Source organism: Ambystoma mexicanum, chromosome 1p (assembly GCF_040938575.1).
Source record: "Ambystoma mexicanum isolate Mex_15411 chromosome 1p, UKY_AmexF1_1, whole genome shotgun sequence".
Taxonomy (NCBI): Eukaryota; Metazoa; Chordata; class Amphibia; order Caudata; family Ambystomatidae; genus Ambystoma; species Ambystoma mexicanum.
The window spans coordinates 244,875,802-244,893,358 of record NC_090921.1 but is presented as its reverse complement, the minus strand read 5'-3'; the positions used below and the strand labels follow the sequence as shown (position 1 = coordinate 244,893,358).

The 17,557-nt window shown below is 45.6% G+C and overlaps 1 protein-coding gene across 2 annotated transcripts in view; it reads left to right on the top strand.

The window, feature by feature from the left end:
- The window catches only part of LOC138568674 (polyunsaturated fatty acid lipoxygenase ALOX15B-like), a 245,032-nt gene that overhangs the window by 122,352 nt on the left and 105,123 nt on the right, over window positions 1-17,557 (top strand). For both annotated transcript variants that reach the window (XM_069646459.1, XM_069646458.1), the window contains exon 6: window positions 3,687-3,859. In XM_069646459.1, coding sequence (XP_069502560.1) covers window positions 3,687-3,859 — 173 coding nt within the window. The remainder of the gene's footprint in view (window positions 1-3,686; window positions 3,860-17,557) is intronic.

Sequence of the window (17,557 nt, the reverse complement as noted above, 5' to 3'; positions counted from 1 at the left end):
GTTCGGCAACAACTTGCAGCGGCATGAGTGTTCTTTCATGGGTGTCGGGAGATGTAATCCACCAGAATCCGATCACCCACTTTGAGGTTTACAATGTCAATCATACTCTTGCAAGCGATTGCCCCATCTTTCAGTGCGAGGAGACATCTTTGTCAGAGTGTTCCAGAAGAGCGACAGTAGTGCCTGGTGGTCCATTGCCAGGGTGAACTTCTGCCCTATGACAGAAGTGGTGGAAATGCTCACATGCGTGCTAAACCTTTCTTCACAGCTTCAGAGTAGGAGCACTCTGTAGGTGACTGCCCTTCTGGAATAGGCCACAATGTGTGGTGACGCAAAGGAAGCCGTGTCACTTTAAACTAATATGGCACCCTTATTGGTTTTAGTTGCTTTGAATTAATCCATGGAAACAGTTTGTGGTGTATTCGGTCAGCATCATCTCTAGCACTAACATATGGGTGATTAAGACACCCCTAAACCACTCAAATGTGTGCTCAAAATAAATCGAACATTCCATGACCAGCATCAATGAATGAGTGGAAAGTGATGACTGGGGAAACGCACAGCCACACATTATTCCCCTCTCGTTATTATTTTTGAGGCTTTTGGGAACCCTGTGATTGCTGATGGTTTGAAGCAATCTTGGGGCACCCCAGGGGCAACACTTGCGCTTAGAATGTAAAGAGAGTTTGCTAAACTGTTTAGTATAAGCCCGGAATGAACTTGGTGGGACACCTGCTGCACTTTTTGAGAAAACGTGTTCCATGTTAGTCAATGTCAATGCATTACATGTGTCAGCAAGTTTCATCTACCAACCATTCCTTAAGTTTCCATTTCCCAAGTCTACTTACAGGACATCTGGCTTTCAGACCATGTGATTCTGCCCTTGTTGGCTTCAAAGGTCTTGATTCAGAGATAATGCACTTTTTATGGGAAGGCCTGACATTAAGGTCTATTCTGCAGGACATGTTATTAGCAACTCCCATCATTTCAATCTACTTTGTATATCTTAGTATTTAAATTGTCAGCCAAACTGGTTTCCTTGGTGGGACCAGCCCCAAAGGTCTTGAGTTCAGATTTTCAAAGGGTCTATGTTCAGAGCTAATGCACCATTAATGGGGAACCTGACCTTTATAGTTTCTTTTGGTTGTGCTATCGCTATCAGCGATCTTTCTCTGTATATTTAAGCATTTACTTCAAACCACCCTGGCATTCCTGGTATGCATCAACCAAAGGGCTGCAAGGTCCGGATCCAGATACACTAGTCAGCCCTTTCAGCCCACAGTTCAGTGGGGGGATTTCAGCTCCGAGAAAAACAGGTTGCCATTTACCATTCTGAAAGTCTAGCATATTATATTTAGCATATTACATTTACCCACCGTGCACATGTAACTTTTAATACTGCACCAGGGCCTGTTGACAATAAAATCTTTTCTTTATACAATATGTGAACAGAGGTCATTGAAACAATCTCCTGCACACAAAATAGGCCATACTCAGCACAGGTCATCAGTGTTCCTTTATGGAAAAACGTAATAGTCCTTTCTATTGCAAATGTCATTTTGATGTGCTAAAATCAAGTCTTATTACTGGATGAAAGCAGTCTGTCATTCAACTAATTCTGAAATGAAAGGCATCAGCCCTCCTTTTTAGGTTTCAAATGCACAGCTATTGCTTTTCACCCCATATGTACTGCTGCGTTATTTAAATCTGTCCATGTGTAATGTATTTCTTTAATATAACAGTTGAAACGGCATGAGTATCCCTTCGGTATTGTCCAAGCATAGGCCATTATTTAACATGGGAAACTGTCCCCTTAATTATCCACGTAGGTCTTTCCAGTTAAATCTCTTCATTTGTGGAAAGTGTCTTTCTCCACTTAAGCACTTGCCTTTTTTAGTAGAATTTAACTAGGACCATTTCTTTCAATGGCACTAGGCCTTAAGTCGGAAAAAGTGTTTTGGACTGGCCTGCATTTTCCAATGGATAGCACCAGCCAGCTTCACTCTTAAATACTGGCATGGCCTGTTTATTTCTGACATTCAGGGGCTATATTTTATCCCACACCTGCATAGCCTAGACAATAAAACACCTACCAATGCACATGTGCATTAAAGAAATGGGCGATCGCAGGGTTGGGCACACTGTCCCACGAATGGCAAAGCAGCTTCCTGTGCCTTCAACCTCTGTGGGATGGGTGTCATGTACATATGTGGAAACTTTGCGCAAGTGCTAAAGTGGCTGGCATTAGCACTAGAGCAAAGGTTTACCCTATTTACGGAGACATATTAGAAAAACATTGCACAGTGCAGTTTGGTATGTTGTAAGATACATTTTCACTGCCTTTTTGCAACAGGGCAAAGTTTACCCTATTGCTAATATGGAATGGTATTAGCACTAGGGCAAACTTTACCCTGGTGCTAAAATGCATCAAAGATTATATTGTTTTGCACTAGAGAAATTCGTGCCCTGGTGATTATACCAAACTGCACTTGTCAAGCTGCCATAGCTTTCTAATATGTACCTGTGGTTCCTCCAGGACCAACTCTCTGCGTTTCAAGCGATTCGCTATACAGTGAGCTGGTAGACGATCTTTCCTCAACTGGCTCCCTCGTAAGGTACAGCGTCCGCCTTCCTCTTCATCTTGAGCCAGATCTTCTCAAATTCCGGAAGCTCCTCAAGACTTTCCTTTTCACCTCCTCCCCACCCTTCTGTGTCCACCTAGGTCCTGGCCTGCCACCTACAATCACCTTCAGCCTCTGCCCACTCCTAGCACTTGCCTTAGCCGCCCACTGGCCTGTGCTACCAAAGAACTGCACTTATTGGCAGTTGAACACTCTCACCAAGTGATCTCTGCCAGTCACTTAGCAGTTTACAACTTACTTCCTCCTGTACTCCTAGCACTTAACGCCCCCACCCCTCTCTCCCTCTGCATGCTCTGAATGCTCACAAGGCCTAGTAGGGCTGCCTCTTTCTTTGTTATATTTGCCTTTTTCCCCAGTAGTGAGACAATTTATTGATTTTGAAATTACTAAAACCTAATGGATTGGCAAGCTTAACCTCTTAAGAACCATCAAATAAGGCATGGCATCTTCAACAGAAATTGTCTGGACGTGATGAGGCTGGGAGGAAAGATCTTTTATATTGTAGCTTTCCATGCCCACCGACTGAAATTGGGCAATTCCAAATATCATCTCAACAGACCTATTGCCTAGTCTTTGCCACGATGGACCTTAACTGGACTACTTGAATTGTTTGGCTTTAACCACTGAAAAGACAGTAGCATTTAATATGGTTTGTTACTTGTTGCATAAAGTTGTACTTTTGGGAAATTACAGGTGTGGTCATTTGATATGCAGTGCATTGTTAAAGTGAAGGTTCCTTCCTGGATTGGTATATGTGCACCATTTAGTAGTGAAAAGTGAGCAAGCAAGTAGAGAGGAGCTGGAAGTTAATGCTGTCTAATGAAATTAAGTGGTCCATCCATGCGCAAAAGGTTAAACAGTAGCACGATTTACCCCGACACTCAATGGGATTTATAAATAAAGCTAAATATTGTAACACCACAAGTTGGGCAGCGTCAAAATTGGGATTCCTGTGAAATTGGTCTTCAGAAGATATGTCCTGGAAGAACTTTCCTCCAGCTGGATGCAATCTTTTCCTAACCCTTTCTTCTCCTTGTCCCTCAGAGTATGTGTCTCAACACTGGAAAGAAGACGCATTCTTTGGGTACCAGTACCTGAATGGTGCTGACCCCACGCTGATCAAGAGGTGCACCAAAATTCCTGTCAACTTCCCAGTTACGGATGAGATGGTGTCCTACAGTCTGGGAGCTTCAACGAGCCTTGAGAAGGAGCTGCAGGTAGGAACACTTTCTGTTTCTCAGTGGTGCCCACCAGAGTGTGGCGATCCTAGCCTTTAATGTTCTGTGCTTTAAGTTCCTTGGGGCTCAGCAGCTGCTGGACCAGAAAATTGCTCTTGAGATTGGCTCTGCCAGGGCACCAAAATAATTGTATTGACCCGGTTACTCATACGTCTGCGTGCTAAAAGTCAATGAAAAAGTGAGTGACACTACTTCTCATCTTATGCTGTGTTATGGCATGTTATGTCAAATGCTTCTTATATTGCACAACGGACCAAATGGTATTAAAGTACTGAGATTCTAAAGAGTTGGTTAATACAGTTCAGTTAGCAGATCAAAAAATAAAGATATAGCGGCCTCATTTTGAGTTTGGCAGTAGGTCTGTAGATTGACTGCCGATTTACCACCAAACAAATTTACCGTTACCACCACTTTGTCCCATAACATTACCACAGGTTTACGAGTGGTTGAAGGGTGGTCTAAATCCCTATTTTTTGGACTCCATAGGACTCATGGGAATTTTCGGTGGGTTTACTGTATGTGGTAATACCGTGCACTGAATCCAGTTTTTGAAGATAAAGTGGAGGTTTTACTCCCAGCACTTTGCTTGAGGTGAAACCTGCACTTTAGCTCCAGACTTGGAATTCGGCAGCACAGTAAAAATGTCAAATTATGTTACTGATAAAAAAAAACAGCATGGAATACATAATAGGACACTTTTTTCTAAATCGTACCACTACGCTTGCAATTGTCATTGGGTATTTATAACCATGAGGTCCATACAGTTAGTTTAATTAGTGTAGTTGAAAGAGGTGTGTTTACCATTTCCTGAACAGCAAATTGTGCTCATGTTTGAAGAACGATGGTGGGTTGTTATTTTTGCACAACGTACTGAGGTTTTTTCCTCCTGCTCGATTTTAGGATTAAGTCTGGTGCTAGCAGCCTAGAAGCATTCACACACTCAAGGGACGTGGAAGGAATATAGTTAATGAATAGAGGGGGAGTTCCCATGGGGGCTTTACTGAACCAAAGAGGCTTCTTTGAATCTGATGCATGCAAATATCGGGATCTATTGAAGAGTATTTAGGATATAAGAGGCCTGAGTGCGATGGAGAATTGATTATAGAATGGGCAATATTGTTCTGAAGTAGCTCAAATTGTGACATCACAGACTTGGTGCTTCCTCATAAGTGGGTTGCAGTAGTCCATAGTTGAGATAATAATCTCAGGCATGTGGCTAAATGACCAGAGCGTAGAAGTGGTATGGAGGGGGTTGAGGGTAGGTATACAAATATAGGCAAATGGATTGGGACTCGCCTCAAACAAAAAATGTCGTTTTTTTGAGCGAATTTCTCAGTAAAAATTCGATCGGAAAAACTTCTGTCGGCAAACGACATAGAACCCATCTATCCAAGCCTTAATACACAAGCATGGATGACAGAATTATATTTTGTGTAAGGTTGTTTTGAAGACAGAAATATAGCAGAGCATCCTCAGCCTAACAGCTGTAACCAATGTCAACTTGGCTACTTTTCATTTATAAACATGGAAAGGACAGAATGCATACACATATGCCTTGTACTTACAATTGTATAAAAGTAATACTATAAATATATGCATACATGTGTGCAAAAATTCAAGTCTCAAATTGCCCAGAGTCATTTTGCTGTGTCGGAATTTTAGGAGACATCTTGCTCAGAAAAACAAAGATGGCATACAAACATATAAAGACATCAGCACCATGAGCAAATTACAATGCAGGGCACACAGTCAATCCCACATATAACTGGGATGAAGCATCCACATTATACATTTTCAGTTTGGGTGATTCCGTGCGCATGAATCCCTGGAAAAAGAAATTTAATGGAAACATCAAATTACATAATTTGTTTAAAAAAACGAATGGAATGCATAGAAAGTGCACATTAAACATCCAGATGGACTCACCTTCAAACCTTGCCTACCCCCCATCCACCTCCAATAACATTCAGTGAAACGGAAACTGGAATGCAGTTCTCTACCATTCAAAGACTCAGTGTAGAGACGTCTCACGAGATGCGGTACGCCCGTATCCTCGCGAGACTCCGCAGCAGATGTGGAGCGGGGAGCATGCCAACAGACGAGCATGGGCAGCACAGGGAGCGGCTGCCTCTCAGCACTCCTCCTGGCTACAATGGGAGCTGCAGCAGTGAAGTAACTGTAAATAGTCTGATCAGAAATTAGAGCTGTTGCCTCCAATACTTCAGTGTGTTCCAAATATTCACAACACTCACGATAAGCCTTTTTACAAATGATTTAATGTCCATGGTAATCAAGCCCGCAGGACATGCTCCAGCAAGTTTGCTGATCAGCACAAAAATGTTTGCTAGCGTTTAAACCACGCACCAAGATTCCTGTTGAACAAATGTCATGTGACCGTCTGAACACGTGTGGTAATGACCTAATCTGGCCAGTTCAGCCACCATGATATAGAAGAAAGAATGCTATTTAAATACCTCTCAACTCACATGCTTTTGGCCAACTCCTTATCTGTCCATTAATATCTATGGACTCTCACCTGCCCAAATTGAAATTGTGTGCTCAACCCCTCCCTGAACGAAAAATGTTGGGAGCTCTCTCAAATCCAACGTACGTACTATATATGCATTTTGTCAAATGGGCTGTCCTCCCACGTATTCCTCATCTTTACATAGATATCCTCTCCAGCTTAGCTGCTTCAGAAAAATATTCTCAGAAGAGGGCACTGCATCGATTCAGTCCACTCGACGTACCTCGACGGACTCTGTCTCGAAGTTGTTGACGTCATCACTGGTGTATATATAGCACATGCAGCGCCCGTTGGCTTCAGTTCAGTTTTTCCGTGATAGCTGATGCTTCGAGAAATTACGGCGCGCTTCGGTTCCAGTGACAACGGCGACATATTGGAATAACTATAGCCTCGTCTTAAAAACCCACCCCAAAAACCAGGTAAAAAAAAGGCCACAATTTCGGCGCTAAGATGTCTCTCACGGATCCTCATTGTGTGTGTGGGGGGGGGAGTTCTGGGCGTGCAGCATCGAACGGCAGACTGTGGGTCCTGTCAGTCTTTGACTGGTAAGGCTTTGAAAGAGCAAAAAGGGAAATTAGCTGTGCCTAGGCCCCGTACTAATCCCTCTACTAAATCCCCCTCAACGACTCAGTCGGAAAAACGATCGCCTGACGAGTTGAGGCGACTCCCCTCAAAGGAAAAAAAATCCAAAAAGCACTATCTGTCCAGGAGTGAATGTCTACACTCCATTTTCGAAGATGAAGAAAAGGCAACATAGATCCCCTTTACATCCTCATCCAACTCGTATCCTAAAAGGAGTATTACATGCCCAACCAAATCTTCAACTCTTGCTGAGTGGGAGTCATTCAGACTAGCAATGTTAAATCTTCGAGAAGGAGGCCCGATCCCATAGAAAGGGAAAGATAAGTCATGCTCCTGTCGTGCCTATTAAAGCCAACAAGGAAAGAGCTAAGACAAAATCTTGCACGCCCGAGACGTAAGCCAGGAACCCCACGAGAACCATCGAGTTCTCGACTCTACGACAACTCATCAAAGTCTCTTTTGAGTTGGGGTTCAAGCCCCTTGAGGGCTCCGTCGATGCCAAAGTTGTCGAAGGTCGACATCGTCAGTGTCGAACCTTGTCACCACTGGTGCCAAGTCATCAGTGTCGAGGCCATCAACGTCTTTACCCATGAAGTCTTTATTACCCTCTAAGGAGGTTGAAAAATGATACCTTTACCTAGAAAAGATTTTTTTCAAATCTTTGTCTTCTATTTATGAATAATACGAGCCTTCAGATCAAGATACTTCTCCTTTTTAATTTTTTGTTTTTGTTTTTATTGAAGTTTTCTGAAGACATCATATCAGAAATATAACTTGGAGTGTGATAACATGAATTTTCCTTTTCCCTCCCTTCCCCCACCATTGCCTCCTTATTACTACTTTGCCCCACCTCCCTCTCTCCCCCCCATTGAACGGTGTCTTCTCCAGCAGATATCTTCAGTTATAGTATGTGGACAGTATGCTTAGTTGTTATAAGTCAATGGGGGTCATTCCGAGGTTGGAGGTAAGGGATTACCGGCGCCTGTAAGGGCACCGATGGCGGTAATCCCTTACCTCCGTATTCCGAGTTCCCTTTGCGGGTCCCGCTTTACCTCCTGCTTTTAGCAGGAGTAAATTACGGGACCCGCAAAGTGACCTTGGAGTAAATTACGGCACCGTAATTTACGGCGGCGTAATTACCTCCTTCCCCATTCCCATTGAGCCCTATGGGGCAGAAATGGGGATGGGGAAGGGCTATGGTGAATGGGGAATTACTGGTCCATCCAACCTTGGAATGGACCGGTAATTACTCCATTCACCATGCCGGTATTCCATGGATTAAATAGCTCCATGGTTGCCAACCATGGAGCTATTTACTCCATGGTGTAGTCCTAACTCGGAATGAGGGCCAATGCCTTTGGCCGCCTCTAGAGAGGCACACTGCGGTATGCAATATAGATCGACTGGGTGGAACCCATCTTAACTGAGGGTGGGCCCTCACATGGTGTATCCAAATACCGTGGTCCATGTAGCTCCACATAATACAATGCATTCTACTGATTGTCCAAGTGTTTGGCCATAAATTCACCCCATAGCAGTTTCCCATGGAATGCTGAAGTTATCCTTTCCATTATGCATATGTTTGTGGCAACATTAATCCAGTCTTTCTTCCTAGGTATCTTGGCCCATGTCCATTGCATCACAAGGCAGACCTGTGCCGCCAGAAAAAGGGATGCAGCCCCCCTGTCACCCTCCTGAGTTCCCCATCGGACTCCTCCATCCCAAATAGTATTAGGAACGGTCCATTAGTACGTTGGATCCCATCAGCTCCCTAATCCATCCCAGGACCTCGTCACAAAACATCCTGATTCAGGGACATCCCCACCACATGTGCCAATAGTCAGCCCTCTCACCACACAGATGCCAGAAAATGGGACTAGTCGACTGGAACATCTTTGATAGTCTAAGCGGATCATATTGCCATCTGTGTAGTAGTTTAATGGCATGCAACCTATACTGACTAGCAATCAATCTGTGATGCTACTTTGCATATCCTCCCCCAAAGGTCAGGGTCTATGTCTGTAACAAAGTCTCTCTCCCACCTTGGCCTCAGATTCTCAGTCGACCCCCCCCATCCCCCTTCCCAGCATTCACCAATGCTCTGTACATGGCGGAGATCAGGCCCCTTGTCTCCCTCGGTTTATCTAAAAGCTCCTCCAAGGGGTTAGGTCTCTCTGAATTTTCTCCCTCCATTTCTCCCTTGTAAAACCCCTTTACGCTGAAGGAAGGAGAAGAGGGAGGGGACCTATGCCCAGTGCCTCTTCCAGGTCTGTGATTGTAATAAAGTTGCCCGATCTCCAGAGTTGGCACTCTCTCCAGGCCTGCCTCGAACCACGATTGAATCCTTTCGGGTTAGGGATCGCCTCCCGGACCCCGGTTGCCCAGATATGGCTCAAGGGAGATGCCCATAAGTGATCCCTCGCATGTTGACCCGCTCCCGCCACACCTACCATATGGTACCCAATATCGGATGGTCCCTGACCCTGCGCGTGAGCTTACTTCTCGGTACCTGCTGCCATTCTGCCACCGTGGCAGGGGCGAGACTGAGTTTATCTAAACCATTCCACTGAAGTTCCCTCAGCCCTCTCAGGTGGGGGGCAAGGCCCCTTAGCTGCGCCACTTCATAATACTTCTGTAGATTCAGAAGCCCCACCCCTTTCTTTGGGCAATGTAAGGACCTCATATGCTACTCACTTTCTTCCCTTGCCATAGAACCCTCAGCATTGCCTCCTTGACCTAATGGAAGAAGGATTCGGGAAGGTGGATCGGGAGCATTTGGAACAGGTTTAAGAATCTGGGTAGGCAAACCATCTTCAAGGCGCTCAGTCTCCCCAACCAGGATATGGTTAATTTCTCCCATCTTTCTAGATCGGCCCGAAAACCAGAGACAAGGGCGGGGGAAATTGGCATCGGATAGGGCACTTATCTCCCTCATGAAATTTATCCCCAGATATCGCAGGGTGTCCCCTCCAACCATTAAGCCCAGTGGGGAAAATCTACTAGTCTCTCGCTATCTATGTTCCTTCAGTGGAAATAGGATTGACCTGGCCCTGTTGATCTTGAAGCCATATAATGCCCCATACTGTTCAATCAATTGGATCGCCCTAGGTACGGAGGTCAATGGGTTCCTTATGTGTAGCAACAGGTCATCCGTGTATAGGGCCACCTTGTGTATAGGCGCGTTACAAATGCCATATATCATATCATATTCCACCCCTGCAGCTTTGAGACCATCCACCAGCGGATCTCCCCTTAGTGTCTGGGCCAGGAGTTCAAGGGAGAGAGCGAACATGATCGGTGAGAGAGGGGCAACCCTGCCTCGTTCCCCTACTTAATTGAAACCATCGGGAGTAGTCTCCGTTAACCGCCACGGACGCTCTAGGAGAGGTATACACCTCCGTGACCCCCCACCCCCTAAACCTAGGGCCCAATCCCACTTTGCCCAGGACCTACTCCAAGAAGCCCCATTCCACCCTATAAAATACTTTTTCAGCGTCCACTGAGAGAAGGGCCGGGTCACCGCCATGTTTCGTGAATCAAATGCATTGTTTTCCGCATCGTGACAACCCCTTGTCGTCCCATTATAAATCCGACCTGATCTGAGTGTATCAGACGAGGCATATATATTTCAAGTAACTCCGCAAGTGCCCCATGTAAATCTTGGCATCGATGTTCAGGAGCGATATGGGGCAGTAGGACCCACACCTTTTGGTGGTCCATACCTTCTTTGGGGATCGCCGTAATTAATGCCAACGAGAATGATTCAGGGGCATCCCCTGTCTCGAGTATCATTAAAAGTTCCACCATGAAGGGTAGGAGGGAAGAGATAAATGACTAATAAATGCCAGCCGTGTAGCCATCTTTTCCTGGTTTCTTCCCTAATGAAAACTCATCACCACCCTTTTAATTTCCTCTGCAGTGATTGGGTCGTCCAGAGCATCAGCCTCAATGCGCGAGAGTTTTGGCATATCCACCAGATATGATTCTATTCCCCTCTTCCCCTGTCCGGCCTCCAATTTATATAGGTCCTCGTAGAATGTCGTGAATGCCTCCGGGATCCCCGTCCCTGGGTCCTGTGCACCTCCCTTATCCTCTATGGCCATCACCCACCTTTCGGAACTGTAATTTCCGAACTATCTTGCCTTCCGCTAAGAGTCGCAGCTCTTCAATTTTCTGTCTGGCTGTTGGGTGTCCTGACCCACGTTTAAGCTATCATGCCACAACATTTGGTGCTGTGGGCTTAGAAAATTCAAGATGGCGGAAAACCCACATGTGCGCCGAAATCCAGGAAAGCTGCGCAGTTTGTGCGCACACTAAAATGGTTGCCTCACTTGCCACCCACCAGTGCGAGAATGAAAGGCCGGGTTGCCATGAGGGAAATGGGTTGCCAAAGGAAAAACAGTAGCGCCGGTTAGCTTCAAAGCGCTTTAAAACCACCATTGGACTACCCGCACAGTAGTCTGAAACCATTGGGAATGGCAATGCTGATTGCCAAATGCAACTTAGAATTGTGAGGAATTCATTTCTTAAATCCCAAAAATGGGTGCAGTACCAGTACTCACCACTATCCAAAAGCCGGCGTTTTAAAACCACTCTGTGTTTCCCTGAAGGCAAGTCAAAATGCCTATTTTCAAACATTGCAATATGTGCAAAATATTTACTGAACACCAGCAGACATTTGGCAGAATGGAGTTTTGTGTGCCTACAAAATCTGGGAAATGAAGATCATAAGACAAGGTTTATAACAAGACTGGCTGAGCTGTGGATTGCAGCAGTTTAAATTGCACTGGATTTAAAGACACTAAAATCGAAAATGTTTAGATTAAATGAGTGACCTATGTTTGGTGTCACATGCCTTTGTAACTGTTGAAATGTCATAGTTTTGCACATAGAATCAGCATTCTAGCTGCATGTGTAAAATTGCAAGTTAATTTAAAAAGCAACAAAAAAACATGACAGTTAGCTGAAGGTCTGGCTTAAGGAACTTGATTTTGCTTGACAGCTACCCCCATCAGGAGTGAAACTTGAGTCACAACTGTGTTCCCAGGCTATCTGCCTTTTGCTGGCTACACTAAGGATATGCCATCTACCTGATAATTGAATTACCTGGGCTCTACAGGAGCTCTGAACAAAGCCCTCTTCACTCAGGCAAAGGTTTTATTACAGCAGTCGTAAAATGTAGCTTCCTCTTGGCAGAAGCTGGAAGGGGCACTGCCTGTGAGAGCAAGCTGGCTTGGCAGAACTGGATAAACCAGTATTTCTACCTTGTGCTGAGAGGAAACCACACCCCTTTGGAGCCAGAACATAACTTTAAAAAGATGGATCATTCATAGAGCGGACATGTGAAAATTTTATAAATGATACCACAATTCTTGTGATTTTTCTGCCCACATTTTAAGAGGTTTTTCGACCCGGTGGCATGTTCAGGGGGGTTTTAGCGGAAAAGTGGATATTACTCTAAATGTATGCATGTTAAAAGTCTGAAACTTCATCAGTTAATGTCCATACTCCCCGCGCACATGTATGTAAAGTTGGGTCAATGTCAGAAATTGAAAAATCAGTTAAAAAGTGAAATATGTGCCATTTCTGAATGCAAGCTCTTAGAAACAGCAGATTTGGACAGAGACATGGCTAAATTCAGCCACACCATGTATATGTAATTTCAAGCAACTGTGTAACTGTGAAATATGTCTTTTATTATCAAATATAGAATGTGTGCAATCTGACAGAGGAGTGTCCTATCTGCAAGCCATAAAATGACATTCCTCTGACTCACAGTTCATTCCCCAATCAAATGATAAATGGAAGTTTGACCAATTAGAAGCTGAGAGAGAGGTAGGGTCAGTGATTCTAGAACACACCCACATTCTAAACACATAAAAGCAGACAGACAGGACAGATAGGGACCTTCAATTCCATTTGCTGCAACGCGCTCTGCCGGACCATACAACATCCAGAGATCCAGACTTCAAATTCATCAACCTCCAGAAAGCCAAACTAGAGACCAGACCAGGGAGAGAAAGCAGTGCTGTACCCAGAGAGAAAGCAGTGCTGTGCCCAGAGAGAGACCCGAGCCCAGTCTAAAACCCTGACCAGATCCGTGATGAGGCCCATTTCACTCAAGAATATAGTGTGAGTACCTAGAAAACTGTGCAGAACCAATCTCCTAGTTAAAATAATATAATTCAATCCTATTTAATCTAAGTAGAACTGCCTCCTAACTGTCACCTGTCATTTGTAAAGCTGCACTTGTCTTTTTGAACTTTAAAATTTCAAATCTGAAAAACGACCTTCACAAAATCGCTCATATCTCCGCAACCGTTTGTGCTAGAGACTTGCAGTAACTTTCATTTGGAAGCTGAGATCCTAGGCTTTCCTAGGACCCCAAAACGATAGAGATAGTCCTTGTGGTTCCTCTGTAATAGCGCTCGGCGCATCCGCGAATTTTACCGCGATTTGCAAATTTCTTCACATGTAAAAACTGCTGCTGCTTGCCTTCCATTTGCCAGAAATTCGTTTAACCTGCTAACTATCCCTGCATCATTGCCAGTGTGAGCCTGGACTAATATTAACTAGATACCACTCACCCTGAACCTCTGAAAGGGAATTAAAAGCATTTCCAGCATATTTCTCATCCATTGCTAGCACATATCAAAGCATTTGCCTGTGTTTTAAACTTCTGTTGTCTAAGCTTGCTGGGGTGAACTGATTTACATTGATTGCATTTCTGAGAACTGTGTGTTTTCCTTCCATTTCCTTGCCTTGCATCAAGGGGGGGAGGGGATTGCCATGGAAAAGTGATTACATTGTTTGGTTGAAATCATATTGAGTATTTTCTGTACTGCATTCATTGAATATTGCATCCACCTGAGCTTACATAAAGCATCCTCTACCACATTATACTTTTGTTCCTATTTACCAGTGTGCTACCTTATCCATTTCATGTCAACTCATTAGTGATTATAAGAAGTGTGCTAGTGCCAGATTCTCCGTTGTTGATCTTTATCATATCAGATAAAGTGTGCTATTCAATTATTAATTTATTATAAAGTGTGATATATATATATTTTAAATTATCAAATAAACCTTTTAACTTGCAAAACAGAACTACTTCTTGGCTCAGTGGGGTCAGGGGGATTCCAAGAGAGGGGTGTTATATAGGGGTAGTCATCCAGAACGCATGAACTGGACATAAAGATATATCAATAAGGGTTTTCATTCAGTATTATAGACTAGGCGTTGACTTAGCTGTAGTGTTGAATTGAATCCTCTTACAAATTGGGGGCTCGAGCCGAGACGTTGGGTTAGATTTACCACTTGTGCAGCTTAATACAGTGTGCTAACTGACGGGATACATACATCCGGTCGGATCACCACGCTGCATTACGCTGTGAAGCATTCCTCAAAAGGGACACTCCAAGAAAAGTTCTGTTCTGCAAAAATAAAATACTAACTTCTGTAAGTCAGGACAGAGACCAATCTCTAGAATGACGACCTTGGTAGATATGAAAATAGCCAGAGAGCACTTCTTACATAAACTATTTGTGAGAGGTGAATGGGCTGAGCAGGGCCAGGATGCCTGGTTGCAGGCCATCACGCGACAGGTCACTGAAACAGGGTCAGACTTATGGAGAGATCAGGGTCCATTACATGTGGCCCTGAGTGAACTATATATGGCTCCTAAAGCCAAAGAGGAACACAATAAGATTGCCAGGATAGCAGCATACCTGTACCTATATATGGGAGACATGCAGGATAGATGTGCTGAAAGCCAAAATCTGGCAAATAGGCAACATATGGTGTTAGAGAAGGTCCAATCTGACCTGGTCTCTTCTGAGCAGAGGCTGCAGAGGAGCCAGGAGTCAGAAAATGACAGCAGACTGTACATCACTAAAATAAAGGAGGATATGGATGTGCTGCAAAAGGAAAAGTCAGAACAGGATACCAGATTTCTGGCCTTGCAGAAGGAATACCAAGAAGGTTTGGACTCCCTACTGCAAAACCAGAAAAAGCTGGAGCAACAACTGGACTTCAACAGGGTATGTGCTGAGCAGGTAGTCACCCTGCAAGGCCACCTAGATAGAGTGAAGGCGGAGAGCAACAAACTAATCCTGAAAGACCTGGATACCCAGGCAGAGTTTGATCAGGAGCGCCAGAATGCTGGTGCCTTCCAAAGGCAAAGGGACGACCTGGCGGCACAGATGCAGGCTCTTAGTCAGGAAAGGGATACCTTAGGCCAGGAAGTCTGCCATTTAAAAAGAAAAATGGAAGAAAATCACCTGGCCCTCCAGGGACTGGGTGACCTCCAAAAAGAAAACCAGAACTTGGTAGAGCACACCAGAAGGGTGGAAGATGCTCTGGCAAGAAAGGAGCAGGCCAGTATGGATGGGACTCAGGAGGTAAACCTCCTGCAGCAAAGACTGGCCCAGTTCTCCAGGACCAGCCAGGAAGCACAGAGGGAAAATGAGGCCCTCTGTCAACACAATGATAGGCTCCAACAACAGGTAGCGATGCAGGAGAAACTGATAGAGTTGAGTAAGGCCTTAACAGAGGAACTGAAAGCACAAATGCAGGCTCTTGCATTGCAACAGGGAGCAGGGGCGGATAGAGATGAGGTCCGATGGGAAAGAGAGACTCCTGACCATAACCGCAGGAGCCCTAACACCAGGGGCCTTCATCTCCCCCAGTCCCTGGACTCTACCACCCCCATGTCCCCTGGCGCACATGAGCACAGGGCCGCAGGGATGGCAGATTACTATCCAGCTAAGAGTATGGGGCTCATAGGCCAGTACCACTCAGGAATGGAGGGGTGGGCATCCGGGTATGGGCACCCAAGTACAGTACAGTTCAATGGGGAACCCCAGGAGAGTAGGCCCATTAAGGGCATCCTGAAAACCTCTGCCCAGTTAGGTCAGTGGAGGGGGTACCCATCAAATCCTGGCAGCAAGGAGGAATCTGAAGACTCCTCTGAACTGCGCAGGACACAGGAGACCAGGTCCCCACATTCTGCCAGCCATTGCCAGGCTCGCAGAATCCGGGAAAACCTGGAAGAACAGACGGGAACCTCTGGGAGCAGTGCCTCTGAGTCCGAGGAAGAATGGACAAGGGTTACCCGAACCAAAAAGGCCAATAAGGCAAAAAGGGCCTTGCTTAAGGACCCCTTAAAGCAGATTAAGGCGATCAGGAGCGTCATCACGCCTTACCATAAGAACGCTAAGTATTCTGTTTGGGAGCACTTAGAGTTGTTTGAACAAATGATGGAGACTTTCCATTTGAAGGACAGCCAAAGCTGCATTCAATATGTAAAGTGGACCTTCTCCCCGGAATACTCCAGTTTCTTTGCGGGGCTGGAGGACCAAAATCATTTAAGATGGTCCACCTATAAGGCGGCCATCTTGAAACATTTTTCTGTTCACAGAAATCCTCAAGAGGCTCGCAAGGCAGCCTACAATTCGCAATGTGGGGAGGATCAGGGCCCACAAGAATTTGTGCAGGAGTTAAAGCGTGCTTTTGCACAGACCACAAGAAGGGTGCGCACGGATAGCAGGGAATTTATTAATACGTTTTTCCATGCCTTGCCCAAATATATCATGACCCAGCTCGTGAGGGATTTTCACGAGAAAAGATCTTTAGACTGGGTCATTGAACAGGCTACCCGGATCTATGAGGTGCAGAAACCGGTAGATAGCAAAAGTAATGCCCAGAAAAACCCCAAAGCCAACAGCACCCCTGCTGCTGCCAAGGTGGCAGAGGTAAAGGTCACCCCCGTTTTGGATTTGGAGATGGGGGGGCCTAAAAACCTACCTGCACCTAATAATGCTAGGCCCAGAAGGTCCTCGGGTCAGTCACAATCAGGGAGCCAAGGAGGCAGCCCCACAAATGGGGTCCCTCGCTCTCCTGATTATGTAAGTCCCCGTTACAAGGGAAATCGACCCATCCTGGGTTATGTGTGGACTCCTCCAGCCCAAGGGGGGGGATCCAGCCAAGCACCTAACCCAGGGAACTTCCCTCCAAACTTCCCTCAGGAGGGCAGAAATTTACCAAACCCTGGGCAGAACTTTTTCCCCAGATATCCACCCGACTTTCAGCCCCAAAACCATCCATCCTTCTTTCCCCAATTCCCTGAGCCCAGACCACTGAATCCGGGAGAGGGGAGGCCAAGGGTGGAGGGGTACCCAAATCTTCCCAACCCGGGGTATTACCAGAGGAGGGACAGCTACCCTTCCCGGGATCAGCCCAGGGGAGAAAACAGGGCCCCGTATCAGCCTGAGCGGGTTTCCCAGTTAGAGCGCCAGGTTCAAAACATGGCGCGGGACCTGGGTCACATACTGAGGGCTCAGCAGAACCCTCAGATGGGCGTGCCGGCGCAGAACGCACCCAACTCTGGACCTGGTGCTCCAGAACAATGACGGGGGCAGCACCCCGATAACTCACCGGTTCCCAGGGAGGAGGCACAAAGGGAAGGGGGGTGTAAAGCCTTGGAGGAAGCTTCCTTCCTCACTTGTAAACAGCCCCTGGAAACCCAGGAACCGGAAACAAAATCTCTTGCCCCTGAAAGTCTGCCTCCT